Here is a 13062-nt window from a genome sequence, read left to right on the forward strand (position 1 = left end):
CACCTTTTAAGAGACTCATGTGTGTAGGGGGTAGACTAGTTCTCTCTCAGGTCTTCATCTAGGGGTGGGGATGTGTGAAATGTCCCTCATCCACCTTGGCATATCGACTGTGTTGCCATTGTTTGATTCTTGTTTAATTTAAGCAGCCATACGGTTGAGATTTCATGGAATAGTCTGAGGTTGCTTTCCCTGTTGCAGCCATTAATCCAGGGTTGACTTGTGGTCCCTGTGTCCCTAGGGATTAAGGGAATTCCTCAGACTGTTGAGGGCGGCAGAATGGAACTGTCTCTCCTTTCTTGTATTCTTGACAAGGCTAACCTTGACTTGACTGGGTAGCCTCGGCTTGCTTTGAATTTATAGCAATCCTCCTGCCTTAGTGTTGTGGAAAAATATTTTAACTAGGCAAAGATGTGTTATGTTTGTTTTTGCTGGGGAATACTACTTGAACTATGTGAAAGTGTGTTTCACTTGTTTCTGCTGCCTTTGTTAACACGTAAAGATGTGTTACTTTTGTTTATGCTACGTTTGTTTAATGATGTAAAGATGTGTTACATTTGTTTCACCTCAGCCAGGCCTTGGTGGCGGTGCTCACCTTTAATCCCAGCACTTGGGAGGCAGAGGCAGGTGGATCTCTGTGAGTTCCAGGCCAGCCTGGTCAAAGCTACACAGATAAACCCTGTCTCGAAAAACAAAAAAACAAAACAAATAAACAAACAAAAACATTTGTTTCACCTCGCTTACCTAAGGAACCTGATTGGTCTAATAAAGAGCTGAATGGCCAATAACTAGGCAAAGAAAGGATAAGTGAGACAGGTGGGCAGAGAGAATAAAAAGGAAGAGGACTCTAGCCACCAGAGGGGAGGAACAGAGAAGAGGAGAAACAGGGACATGCCTGGGGCAAAAAGCCAGGCAGCTGTCAGTCTGGGGCCACTAGAATCAGTGAAAGTAAGATAACAAGAAGAACTGTGAAAAGCCCTGAGGCAAAAGGTAGATAAAGAGAAACAGGTTAATTTAAGCTAAAAGAGCTAGCCAGAAACAAACCGAAGGTGGGCAGAACATTCAAAGGCCTGGTACATCTCAGGATTGCTGTGAGTTTGAGGCCAGCCTGGGCTACACAGTAAATTCCAGGCCATCCTGACCTAGAGAGCGACAATCCTATCTCACAACACCATTTTTCAATTTATTTCTTCAGCACTCAGTGCTGGGAATACTGAGGAGAGGGTCAGGAGCAGGAGTTCCTTACCTATGGTTAACCAAGTAAAGAACCATTTATATTGTTTTTTGAAAATTCTCTGTTCCTTTGAGGTGTATGCGGTTCCATTTTGAGGCAATGCAAGCTAGCCTGGAACACCTGCCTGCTTCAACTTCCAGCGAGCTACTGTTTACAGCTTCATGTCCTCATACATAATTCAGCAATATATTTTTAGATAATATGGGCTTGGGTGACATAACCCGAAGAACACACAACCATGAGATAGCGCTGTGTGGAAACAAGTGTTTATACTTTGAAGTTCCTGGGGTCCCTGCAGCCCCAGTTAGTTCATTGACACCCGATGGACAGATTTGTCTACTTTGTTCTCCAATCTAGACTGATCCAAAGGGTCACTTCCTGACTTTCAGCCCACAAAGCGTTAGACCTCTCTGCAATCTTTAAAAAGATTTAACTAATTGTATGTGTGTTGGGGGGAGGAGCATGGACATGGAGGCCAGAGACATTGGATCCCCTGGAGATGGAGTGACAGAGGACAGTGAGCCACCTTTTGTGGGTGCTGAAAATCAACCCTGGGTTTCCTGCACCAGCAGAACTGCTCTTAACCACCCAGCCCTCTCTCTAGCCTCTGATTTGCATTTTATCTAAAACATGTTAACAAGATAAATAGTCCCATATCTTCTTGTATTACCTAATTGTTCTATTTTCCTTAGATTCCACAAGATAATATTATCTGGGCATGGTAACACACACCTGTAATCCAGGCACTTGAGAGGCTGAGAAAAGAGGAGTGACTTCAAAACAGCCTGGCCTACGTAGAGAGACAGTCTCAACAAAACAAAACAAAACAAAACAAAACAAAACAGAGCAACAGCAAAACCCCAGAGGAATCAGTAGACTCCCACCAATTGTTAAGGATAGTTTATTCTACAGATTCATACGCAAATGCTAGCAAGCTGTGAATCTGCCGAAACTCCAAGCTGGGCCTTTAATTTTATTTTTTTAGATTTATTATTGTATGTGTATGAGCATTTGCCTGCATATATGTCTGTGCACCACGTGAGTGCCTGGTGCACTTGGAAATCAGAAGAGGGCATCAGATCTCCCCGGAGAAGGCGTTACAGATGGTGTGGGAATGACGTGGGTGCTGAGAACCCTCAAAGGGCAGACACTGCTGAGCCATCTCTCCGGTACCTACAAGCCTGTCTTAAGCCTGAGCTTCTGTTCAGTCAGGCCACCCACCTTCCAAGGCCTACCAGAAAATAACCAATGAGCCGAACCTGAGCAGCGATAGATCCCACTCACCACTCAACCAAACAAACCCCCTTTGCTTCTTAGGGATGGATAGTCTTAAAGCACAATACCTTTGCGCCGGACATCTGGTCCCTTTAAGGACATAATGGCCAGCCCCGCCTCCCTCCCACTTTTCTGCAAGGCTGTTATAAGTGGACCATTGTTTTATGTCCTCGGACAATTAACCGCGTGACACTCTTCTTGCCTCCTCCAGGTTCGTGGGATTGGGAATTTGGCCTCGTAACTTGGCAACCACTGAACTACCCGCCGAAGGTGACTGTAGGGGGCGTTGGGGTTTGTGCTTTACGGTTGGGTTACTCTGAGTTCTTAACGGTAGCTGGCTGCAAAGCCAAGCGTCCCCGCCCCGTTGCCATAACAACAGTATACAGCCCGGAGTACCCCACCCCCACTCCGCCCCCGATGCGTCTTCCAAAAAGCAGTCCTGGCCTCTCAGCACCAAGATCCTCTCCATAACTACTCTAGAGGAAGAGAACCAGGGTCTGCGCCTCCCTCCAAAGGCGAATTGGGTTGGAGACTGTGCGTCTGCGCAATGGTGTTAAACAGAGCGATCTATCGCATCAGAAGCAATGAGTGGAGCAGGGGTTGGGGGTGGAAGGGAACCTGGAGGTGAGGTGTAGGTGGGGAGATTTTAGGAAGACGTGTAGAACTCTATCAGAGGGAATTCAGGAAGCAGGGACACTGGGTTGCTGGGACAGAGTTGGAGCCACTGTGAAGGCAGGAAAGGGCCAGGGGTATGGGAAGGTGTCCTGTAGGGAGTGGGGTCCTCCAAGCAGAGGTTGGGAGTCCAGAGATGTTCTCCGGGACGAGGGACGATGCACAGGCCGGGGGTCAGCAGTCACGAGGCTGTACAGGAGGATTTGGTGGCGTGGGAACTTAACGTCTCCTTTCTCAGCACCAGGACTGAATTTCATCTGACTCAAGAGGGCAGAGGGGAGAAAGATGTCGGATGAAGATGATCTGGATGACATTGAGCCAGACCAGGATGACCTGGAAAAAGAGGATGATGACAAGGAGACGGAGGAGTGGGATGACTACAAAAAGGAGGGGGAGGAAGTTTCCGAGGAAGTGAGAGCCTGGAGGAGGGGCCCTGGGGCTCTGGGGCTCGAGGGGAGTTGTAAAGTGACGCCTTTACTGCCCGCCTCTTGCAGTGGATGCCCACACCCCTCACGGAGGCCATGATGAAGGAAGGGCTGTCTTTACTCTGCAAGACTGGCAATGGACTGGCTCACGCTTATATTAAGCTGGAGGTTAAAGACAGGTGAGGACGGAGAAACTGGAGCACCACGAGCCTCCCTTCTCTCGTTCCTGAATGTTTTGACCAGAGCTTGTCTCTCCGATCTGATCTCATGGGAAGAGAAGGATGAAAAGATGCCCTCAGTGTCCATGATCTTGTTGCTCCTTGTACATGCTAGACAAGCATTCCCCACCACACACACTAAGCTATGTCTCCAAGCTAGGCAGAGACTCCGCAATGAGGGTTTGTCTAGCATTGTACAAGGCCCTGGTTTTCATCTCTGCACTGAAAAACAAGAACAAAACTCCACCTGCCTCCTTTTCCCCCCTCCCACTCCGTCATCCCGTTGATAAGCTGTCTCTGTTGCCCTCTGGAGAGCACCTTTTCCAGATCTTGCTGGGTTCTTATCCTTTCTGGTGGCGCCGCCCCTTGCTGTCTCCTAGGGACCTCACAGACATCTACCTGTTGCGCTCCTACATTCACCTTCGCTATGTGGACATTTCTGAGAATCACCTTACAGACCTGTCGCCGCTCAACTCTCTCACCCACCTCCTGTGGCTCAAGGCTGATGGGAACCAGTTTCGGAGTGCTCGGCTGAACGAACTGCCCTACCTGCAGATTGCCAGTTTTTCCTACAACCAGATCACGGACACTGAAGGCATCTTTCATCCCCGTCTAGGAAGCCTGGATCTCAAAGGTGGGTCCTTGGGAAGAGATACACAGAACTTTCCTTCTGAGCATGGGGCTGACAGAAGTAGGCAGTATGGTGGGAGGAGACAGGAGCTCAGTGTAGCCTGGGGTTTGGTGGAGACAGATGCAGTCTGAGGACAGGAACGCCCCTTTGATCTGAGCATTGGTAGAGGTGAGAACTCTCTAGTGGCTGGCTGCTCTGCTTCTGTGATCTTTGGGCAAGCTTTATTTGTTAGATCATAAACAGAATATCACCACATTTCCTCTTTTTTTTGTCTAAAATATCACCACAGTATAGGACTCCTGGCTGAGCCACATAGCTATCTATGGATTCATTCATTTATTTGTTAGGATATGCGCAGTACTGGGGATATAATTCAGTATTAATGCCTTGCCTATGCTGGCTGTTGGTGGCTCACACCTTTAATCCCAGCACTCAGGGGGCAGAGGCAGGTGGATCTCTGTGAGTTCCAGGCCAGCCTGGTCTACAGAGAGAGTTCCAGGACAACCTCCAAAGCAATACAGAGAAACCCTGTCTCGAAAAACCAAAAAAAAAAAAAAAAAAAAAAAAAAAAAAAAAAAAAAAAAGCCTTGCCTATACTTATATGAGGACTGGACTTATTATAGTTCACTACAATATTATTTTTTAATTTTATTTTTAATTACATGGGTATGAATATGTACAGGTGTCTTCAGAAACCTGAAGAAAGTGTCAGGTCTCCTGTGATCTGCCTGATCTGGTTGCTGGGAACTGAACCCAGGTCCTCTGGAAGACCAACCAGTGCTCTTAACCACTGAACCGTCTCTCCAGCCTCTCCTTATTTTTATGCCAATTCTTCATGCTAGAGATACAGCAATGAGCAAAACCAAAAATCTCTATTCTTATGTAGAGTCCATTCTGGTTTAGGGTGATGGACAATTAACAATGATCATAATAAGTAATTATAAGCCAGGCTTGGTGGCTGGCAACTCTAATTCCTACATGCTGGAGGCCAAAGCAAGATTGCTAGAGTTCAAGGCCAGTCTGGGCTTCATAGGGAGTTACCGGTCAGTTTGGCCTACAGAGTGGGACCCTGTCTAAAAAAATAAAACAGAAAAACATAACTCAAAAAGGATATAAATTCTATTGAAAAATAGATTGGGGGAAATGCCATTGTGAAAGGCACAGGTAACAATCTCTCTCTCTCTCTCTCTCTCTCTCTCTCTCTCTCTCTCTCTCTCTGTGTGTGTGTGTGTGTGTGTGTGTGTGTGTTACAAAGGATTGAACTAGGGCCTTGTGCATGCCAGGCAAGCACTCTCCCACTAAACCATATCCCCAGTTCAATTACAACTTGTTTTTGTTTTTCGAGGCAGGGTTTCTCTGTGGCTTTGGAAGCTGTCCTGGAACTAGCTCTTGTAGACCAGGCTGGTCTCGAACTCACAGAGATCCACCTGCCTCTGCCTCCCGAGTGCTGGGACTAAAGGTGTGTGCCACCACTGGCCCACTCAATTATAACCTTTTAATATTATTATTTAGTAAGATTTTTAAAGGTTTATTTATGCATTTTATGTATGAGTGCTTTGTCTGCATGTACACCTACACTCCAGAAGACAGCATTGGATCCTGTTATAAATAGTTGTAAGTCATTATTTGGTTGCTAGGAATGGAACTCAGAACCTCTGGAAGAGCAGTCAGTAGTTTGAGTCACTGAACCATCTCTCCAGCCTCGACTTACTTTTAATTTTGAGATAGGGTCTCATAAGTTTCCCAAGTTTGCCTTGAACTCACTCACCCCATAGTAGCCCAGGAAGGCCTTAGATTTATGAGTCTGCCACTTCAGGTTCTTAGGTAAGTGGAACTGTAGGACTGAACCACTAGGTCCAGCACAGATGACAATTTCAAACTGGTTGTTTAGGGAAAACATCATTTGACGGAAAATGTGCTGGAGGGGAGGAAGTCATCGTTCAGGAGGGAAGGGTGCGTTGCTTAGGCATCACTAATTCATTCTCAAAGTACAGACAGACAAACCTTCCTGCCCACTTGCCTTGGGGCTCCAAAGAGACTATTCTGGGGTTGTTCCTCCCCCCCCTTCTACCCTGCATTAGAGGGAGAGAGGATGGAGGGTTGGGCAAGATTTCTAACGTTGAACATTGCCACTGGACCTTTGAGTGTCTGATACCCTCCTCTTCTGCAGGGAACCGCATCCACCAAGTGACTGGACTGGATCCCGAAAGACTGACTAGCCTGCACACCCTGGAACTTCGAGGGAACCAGATAGAAAGCACTCTGGGACTCAACCTTCCTAAGCTGAAGAATCTCTTCCTGGTAGCACACTGGGCCCTAGGGTGGTGCAGAGAAAGGGAGCACAGCCCTGGCTTCCAGCAGGCTCAGCCGCTAGCTTCACCACCATGAGGGTGATGAGTGCTTGCACGGCGTCTGATACCCTGGAAATGTTAAGACAACACAGGCTTATGCTTATATTCCCAGTACTTGGGAGGCGGAGAGTTAGAGACCAGCCTAGACTACAGAATAAGACTCTGTCTCTTAGAGTGAAAGGGAGGGAATAAGGGAGAGGGAGCAAGAAAGGTAGGCTTCCAATCTAGCAGGACTACAATTTACATTGTGTGGAAAATGCAGAGAAAATGTTTTGATACAGGCTGTTGCAAAATGAGCTATTCAGGTATGGAAAGCAGGCTAAGGAGGCCACTTAAATGTTTATTTAGTATTTATTTATTTATTTATTTATTTATTTATTTATTTATTGAGACAGAGTCTTTGGAGGTTGCTGGGGTCAAGACAGGGTTTCTCTGTGTAGTCTTAGCTGTTCTGGAACTTGCTCTATAGACCAGGCTGGCCTGGAACTCAGAGATCCACCTTCCTCAGTCTCCCGAGTGCTGGGATTAAAGGCGTGTGCCACCACCACCTGGCCAGAGACAGGGTCTTATATAGCCCTGAAATCACTATGTAGTTGAGGAGTACCTTGAACTCCTCCTGGTCTTCCTGCCTCTACCTCCTAAGTGCCAGGATTCCAGTATGGACCATTATAATCAACTATACTTTTGGTTTTGTTTTGTTTTGTTTTTGTTTTTGACACAGGGTTTCTTTGTGTAGCTCTGGCTGTCCTGGAACTTTCTCTGTAGACCAGCCTGGTCTCGAGCTCACAGAGATCCGCCTGCCTCTGCCTCCCAAGTGCTGGGATTAAAGGCATGCGCCACCAACACCCGGCTTATTACTTTACTTTTAAAGAATATTTACTTTTATGTCTATGAGTGTTTTGTCCATATTATGTATGTATATATGTATGTATGTATGCATGCATGTCTGTGTAGTGGCATGTGTGTGCCTGGTGTCACTGGAGATCAGGAGGGAGGTGAGGTCCCTGGAACTGGAGTCACAGGTGGTTGTGAGCTGCCATGTGGGTGCTGGGAACTGAACCTGGGTCTTCGGAAACAGCAGCAGGTGGTCTTAACTGCTGAGCCATTGCCTTGGCCCCAGGTTTGCTTTACTTTTGAGACAGGGTCTCCTTGTATAGTCTACACTGGTCTGAACTCCTTATGTAGCTGGGGTCACAGCTGTGCACTGTTGTGTCAGCCTCTAAGGGTCTGTCCCTTTAGGCTGGGCATGCTGCTTTCTGGACTGGTACTACAGCCACTCCTCGATGAGCTAATGGGCCTCCTGGGCCAAGGGCAGGTTCAAGCGGCCCTTCTGTAATCAGAGATGGCCTTGGCGGGATGGGCTGCAAGAGAGCACAGCTGAGCGTTTGTTGTAGTAGCAGCTTCTTTCTTCTTTTCCTTTTCCTATGTCTACCTTTTTTTCTTTCCTTCCTTTCCTTTTATTTTTTGTGTGTGTTTTTGTTTTGTTTTGTTTTGTTGGTATTGGGGATTGAAACCAGTGCCTTTGTACACACTATAGGAGTGTGCTACCACCAAACTGCCTAACTAGCCCAGAAACTAGTATACATTTCTAGTTTCCAGTAGCATATTTTTTATATTATTTTTATCATCATCCTATTTTTTGTAATTCTGGGAAATCTAGTCTTTAAATTTCTTTCTCTTTTTAAATTAAAAATTAATTTACAGTCTGAGTTCAAGACCACTCGAACTAGTCTACAAGAGCTAGTTCCAGGATAGCCTCCAAAGCACAGAGAAACCCTGCCTCAGAAAAAAAAAATCACTTTACAGTGACTTCTTTATGAGGGAGATGCAGATGGAGTCCAAGATGACTTGCAGGCGTTAGTTCTCTTCCCACTGGGTGGGTGCTGGCAAATGAATCAGGTTGTCAGGCTTGGTTGATGCAGCAATCCTACTGATTCCTTCTTTGTCTGTTTTTTGGGGGTGGTATTTGAAATAGGGTGTCACACTATAGTCCAGGCATGCCTGGAGACCCACTAAGTAGCCCAGGCTACAATCTCCCTGCCTCTGCCTCCAGAATACTAGGATTTGGGGGGTGGGCCACCATACCTAGTTTGGGACTTCTTTATCCTCTCGACCACACTCTCTTATGTACCCCTACTCTCCTTCTCCATGCCCCCCTCTCTACCTGGATTTCTTCTTTGCTTCATCACCCTTTCCCACGTCCCTCTTTGTGCTCCCCCTCTGAGTCAATGTATTGTGTGCTGGGTGCAGGCTCAGAACATGCTGAAGAAGATCGAAGGCCTGGAGAACCTCAGCAACCTGACCACCTTGCATCTCCGAGACAACCAGATCGAGACTCTGGACGGCTTCTCCAAGGAGATGAAGTCACTACAGTACCTGAACTTGAGGTGTGGGATTTGTCCTCTCCAAGGCCCACCTTGCATCTGCCCATCACCAAGAGCAGCTTCTGAGTCAGTGGTCCTCTCCCAGCAACCCACGGCTGGGTCCTTACCTTGTTCTCCGAGTCCTGCCCTCTGCTTTCCTCTCTTTCTTCGGCATTTACTTCAGAGAGCAACACAATCTTCTTGGGAGCCCTGAGTCCTTATGTTAATTTAATCCATAATGAATAAGAACATACTGTATTTAGTGAGGCCTACTCTGTGTTTTAGAAACATCTAAAAGAATCAGAAATGGTCCCTGTTTTTTCCTTCTTTTTCTCCCCCCCCCCTTTTTTTGGTTTGTACAGGGTTTCTCTGGCCTTGAACTCAAAGTTTCTCCTGACTCTACCTTCCTAGGAGGGCTGGGGTTAAAGGTGTGTGCCACACAGTGCTTGGCTTCTTTTTCTTTTCTTTTCTTTTTTGTTTTGTTTTGGAGGGGGTTTTAAATTTATTTTTTACTTTCCAATTCCAGTTCCCCCTCCCTACTCTCCTCCTGTTCTCCCCTCCTTCCCCCATCCCACCTCTCATTCACTCCTCAGAGTAAGGCCTCTCCTAGGATGTCAACTAAGTCTGTCCCACACCTTGCTGAGGTAGGACCAAGGCAGCCCCCCTGCCCCGTGTCTAGGCTGAGCAAGGTATCTCTCCATAGAGAATGGACTCCACAAAGTCAGTTTGTGCATTATAGTTTGATCTTGGTCCCACTTTAGCTTCTTTTTCATTTTTAAACATGGGGGTCTTGCTACGTTACCCAGGCTGGCCCCAATCTCTACCCAGTTTCCCGGGTAGCTGAGATAGGCATTCACCACTATGCTGCTAGTCCTTGTTTTTTAAGCAATTCACAGACTGACTCCAGTGCCTTTTCCTGTCTATATCTTACACAAACGCCCTTTTGTCTCCGAGGCCCCAGTCACCCTTTCCATTCTTGTCTCTTTCTTCCTGAACTGAACACTACCTGGAGATGACAGTCCTTAACTGATGGTAAACATAAGATGTAGCAGGGCGGTGGTAGCCCACGCCTTTAACCCCAGCAGTCGGGAGGCAGAGGCAGGTAAGATCTCTGAGTTCGAGGCCACCCTGGTCTACAGAGCGAGTTTCAGGACAGCTAGGGCTATACAGCAAACGCCTGTCTGTCTTGAAAAACCAAAAAAGAAGAAAGAAAAGAAAAACTCAAGGCCGGCTGTGGCAGCACACGCCCATAACCCTAACACTCAAGAGGTCAGAGGCAGGAGGGGAGGACTACTACAAGCTTCAGGTGGTAGCCAGGTCTAAATAGTATTTCTGTGCCAGCCAGGGTACATAGCAAGACAAACAAAACACCCCCCCAAAAATAAACAACAACAAAATCAAACCAAAACAATGACAGCAACAAAAACAAAGGGACATGGTGGCTCCTGTCTATAATTCCAGCACCTAGGAAGCTGAGGCAAGAGGATTTCAGAGAATTCAAGGACATCCTGGGCTGCATAGCCAGGCTCTGTTTCACGCCTCCCACATATACACAAGGAGGGGAGGAAGAGGAAGGAAAGAGATGACTGGACACACACAGGGTCAGAGGGATTTTTCTCTTAGCACCTCTTTTCTGATGGACAATTCTTTGATTTTTTTTTTTTTTGTGGTTCTATCAATCAAACCCAAGGCCTCGCACATGTGTAATATGTACAGAGCCCAATAAAATGCCAATAGAGCTCAAAGTAGGAAATGTTCCTGGAGGCCCACAATATATATTGAGCTTAGAGTGGCATACTTAAGAATGATTTCATAAATGTTTGAAAGCCAGGAATATGCCATTCCATACAGAGTCTCAGAAGTCGGCGTCAGAGGACTGGCCTTTTTATTCAGTCTGGGAGACCCAGTACATCCCTAGCTCCTTACTGAGGGAAGCATCCACACAGCACTCCAACTCCACAGCACCTCATACTTAGGCACGAGCTCCTTCCCTGCTGATCTGACCCTTCTAACCTCTGGTGTGATATGGCTGACACAGAAGATATCTGCTCCTATAAAGAACGTTTTGCCCTTCCTCTCCAAATACAAGGCAGGATGAGGCCTAAAGCTGCTACTCCAATTTTTTGTTTGTTTGTTTGTTTGCTTTTTGTTTTTCGAGACAGGGTTTCTCTGTGTAGCCTTAAAGCCTATCCTGGCACTCGCTCTGGAGACCAGGCTGGCCTCGAACTCACAGAGATCCGCCTGCCTCTGCCACCCGAGTGTTGGGATTAAAGGCGTGTGCCACCAACGCCCGGCATGCAGCTCCAAAATTTTAGGTGACAGACACATCACAGAGCAAGGAATCCCTAGTGGCAACTAGGGATTCCTTGAAGGGTAGAGGCGGGACTGGGGAATTGCATCCGGCCAAGGCTGGCCACACTTGCTTGGCAGAACAGTCCTCGACAGTCATTGCTTTTAGGGCTCAGCCTGATGTTCTTACAGAGGAAGCCCAATTCCTTGCTAGCAATCAAAGCCCATGTTCCTGACTTAAGCCCTCGTGACTTCATCCACAGGAGTAACATGATTAGTGACCTGGGGGAGCTGGCCAAACTGCGGGACCTGCCCAAGCTGCGAGCCTTGGTGTTGTTGGACAACCCGTGCGCAGATGAGACCGACTACCGCCAGGAGGCCCTGGTGCAGATGACACACCTGGAGCGTCTGGACAAAGAGTTCTTTGAGGATGAGGACCGGGCTGAGGCGGAGGAGATCCGCCAGAGGCTGAAGGAGGAACAGGAACAGGAACTGGAGGGAGAGCATGACATGGAGCCATACTCGCCTCCAAGTTAGCCGCTCCTCCAGCCTACGCGGGCGGACGGACGGACGGACGGACGGACGGACGGACCGTTAGGGAGGGGGCGGGAAGGCAGCTAGCGGAGGCCAAAGGCTGAACGCACAGAAGAGGCCAGGAGAACCCTCAGCAGAGACCAGACTTGGGAGTTGGAGGTATCTTAGGTATAAAGGAAAGATAAGAGGCCAGGAAGAGCTGATAAAAAGATAAAAGAACCCAGAAAAGTGAGAATTGGAGTGGCAGACGGAAGGGCTGGTGTGCAGCCATATGCGGCAGGGAGATAGGTCTGGGGGCATGGGGGAGCCCAGGGGGAGGGGTGGCTGGTGGTGTCTAGAGGATGCAGCTGGGCCAGGGAAAGGATCCTGCACTAAAAATCTGAACCTAAAAATAACAGGACACTGGTGGGGAGGCGAAAGGAGGGCATGGTGAAGCAGAGACCGAGAAGCCTAGGGACGTGGGCATTTCGAGTGGGGCACCAGCTTCACTTCTGTCCTCTTCTTCCAGGAGACCATTAACCAAGACCTCATTGACCATTGCCTCAAGAATTGATGAGACTCCGGCGGGGGACCACCACGTTCATAGTCCTGTGCTAGGAATCCGGGCATGCTGCGTTTTGTTCCAGAACTGGAAATCCATCATATCCCAAGGCTCAGGCTCTTTGGTGGTCATCTTTTTGTGGCTTGTTCTATGGGCCTAAACTCCTAGGTTCTGTCTGGAGACTTAGATTGAGGACAGCCCAGAAGCAGGTCCGGGGCAACCAGGATGCTAGTAGGGGTTGTCTGGAGAAAGGAGCTGATGAGGCGGGCTGTGATGGGACAATTCGGGTTTCAAATAAAAAGGCATTTTGGTATTATTGTGTCTGACGGAGTTGATGAGCCCCTTAGGTGGGCTTCTCCACCAGCCTGGGTCAGTGCCGGCCGCAGTACTGGAGCGAGGCCGGCGCCTGCTTCACTCGCCTTGGCTGGACACGGGTTATGAGCGAGTGCCAGTGCGCGGACCGGGTGGCCATCCTGGTCCTGGATCGCCCCGGCCCCTCCCCCTCCCATTCGGCTCCACGCCACCACCCGCG

General features: G+C 48.1%; 1 protein-coding gene across 1 annotated transcript; it reads left to right on the forward strand.

The window, feature by feature from the left end:
* The first annotated feature begins 3427 nt into the window (after window positions 1–3427).
* Window positions 3428–12169, forward strand: Lrrc23 (leucine rich repeat containing 23). Its single transcript, XM_035448725.1, has 6 exons — window positions 3428–3589; window positions 3673–3782; window positions 4202–4455; window positions 6623–6753; window positions 9054–9190; window positions 11719–12169. The coding sequence occupies exons 1-6, from the start codon at window positions 3464–3466 to the stop codon at window positions 11990–11992; spliced, it is 1032 nt and encodes a 343-aa protein (XP_035304616.1). The 5' UTR covers window positions 3428–3463; the 3' UTR covers window positions 11993–12169.
* The last annotated feature ends 893 nt before the right edge of the window (window positions 12170–13062 follow it).

The sequence above is a fragment of the Cricetulus griseus genome, chromosome 8 (assembly GCF_003668045.3).
Source record: "Cricetulus griseus strain 17A/GY chromosome 8, alternate assembly CriGri-PICRH-1.0, whole genome shotgun sequence".
Lineage (NCBI taxonomy): Eukaryota > Metazoa > Chordata > Mammalia > Rodentia > Cricetidae > Cricetulus > Cricetulus griseus.

What these genes read in the sequence shown, in the direction of transcription:
- Lrrc23 (XM_035448725.1), top strand. Translation starts at nt 3,464, where the DNA reads ATGTCGGATGAAGATGATCTGGATGACATTGAGCCAGACCAGGATGAC. An exon ending in AGCTGAAGAATCTCTTCCTG is followed by an intron (nt 6,754 to 9,053) that starts GTAGCACACTGG and finishes TGCTGGGTGCAG; the next exon opens with GCTCAGAACATGCTGAAGAA. An exon ending in CTACAGTACCTGAACTTGAG is followed by an intron (nt 9,191 to 11,718) that starts GTGTGGGATTTG and finishes CTTCATCCACAG; the next exon opens with GAGTAACATGATTAGTGACC.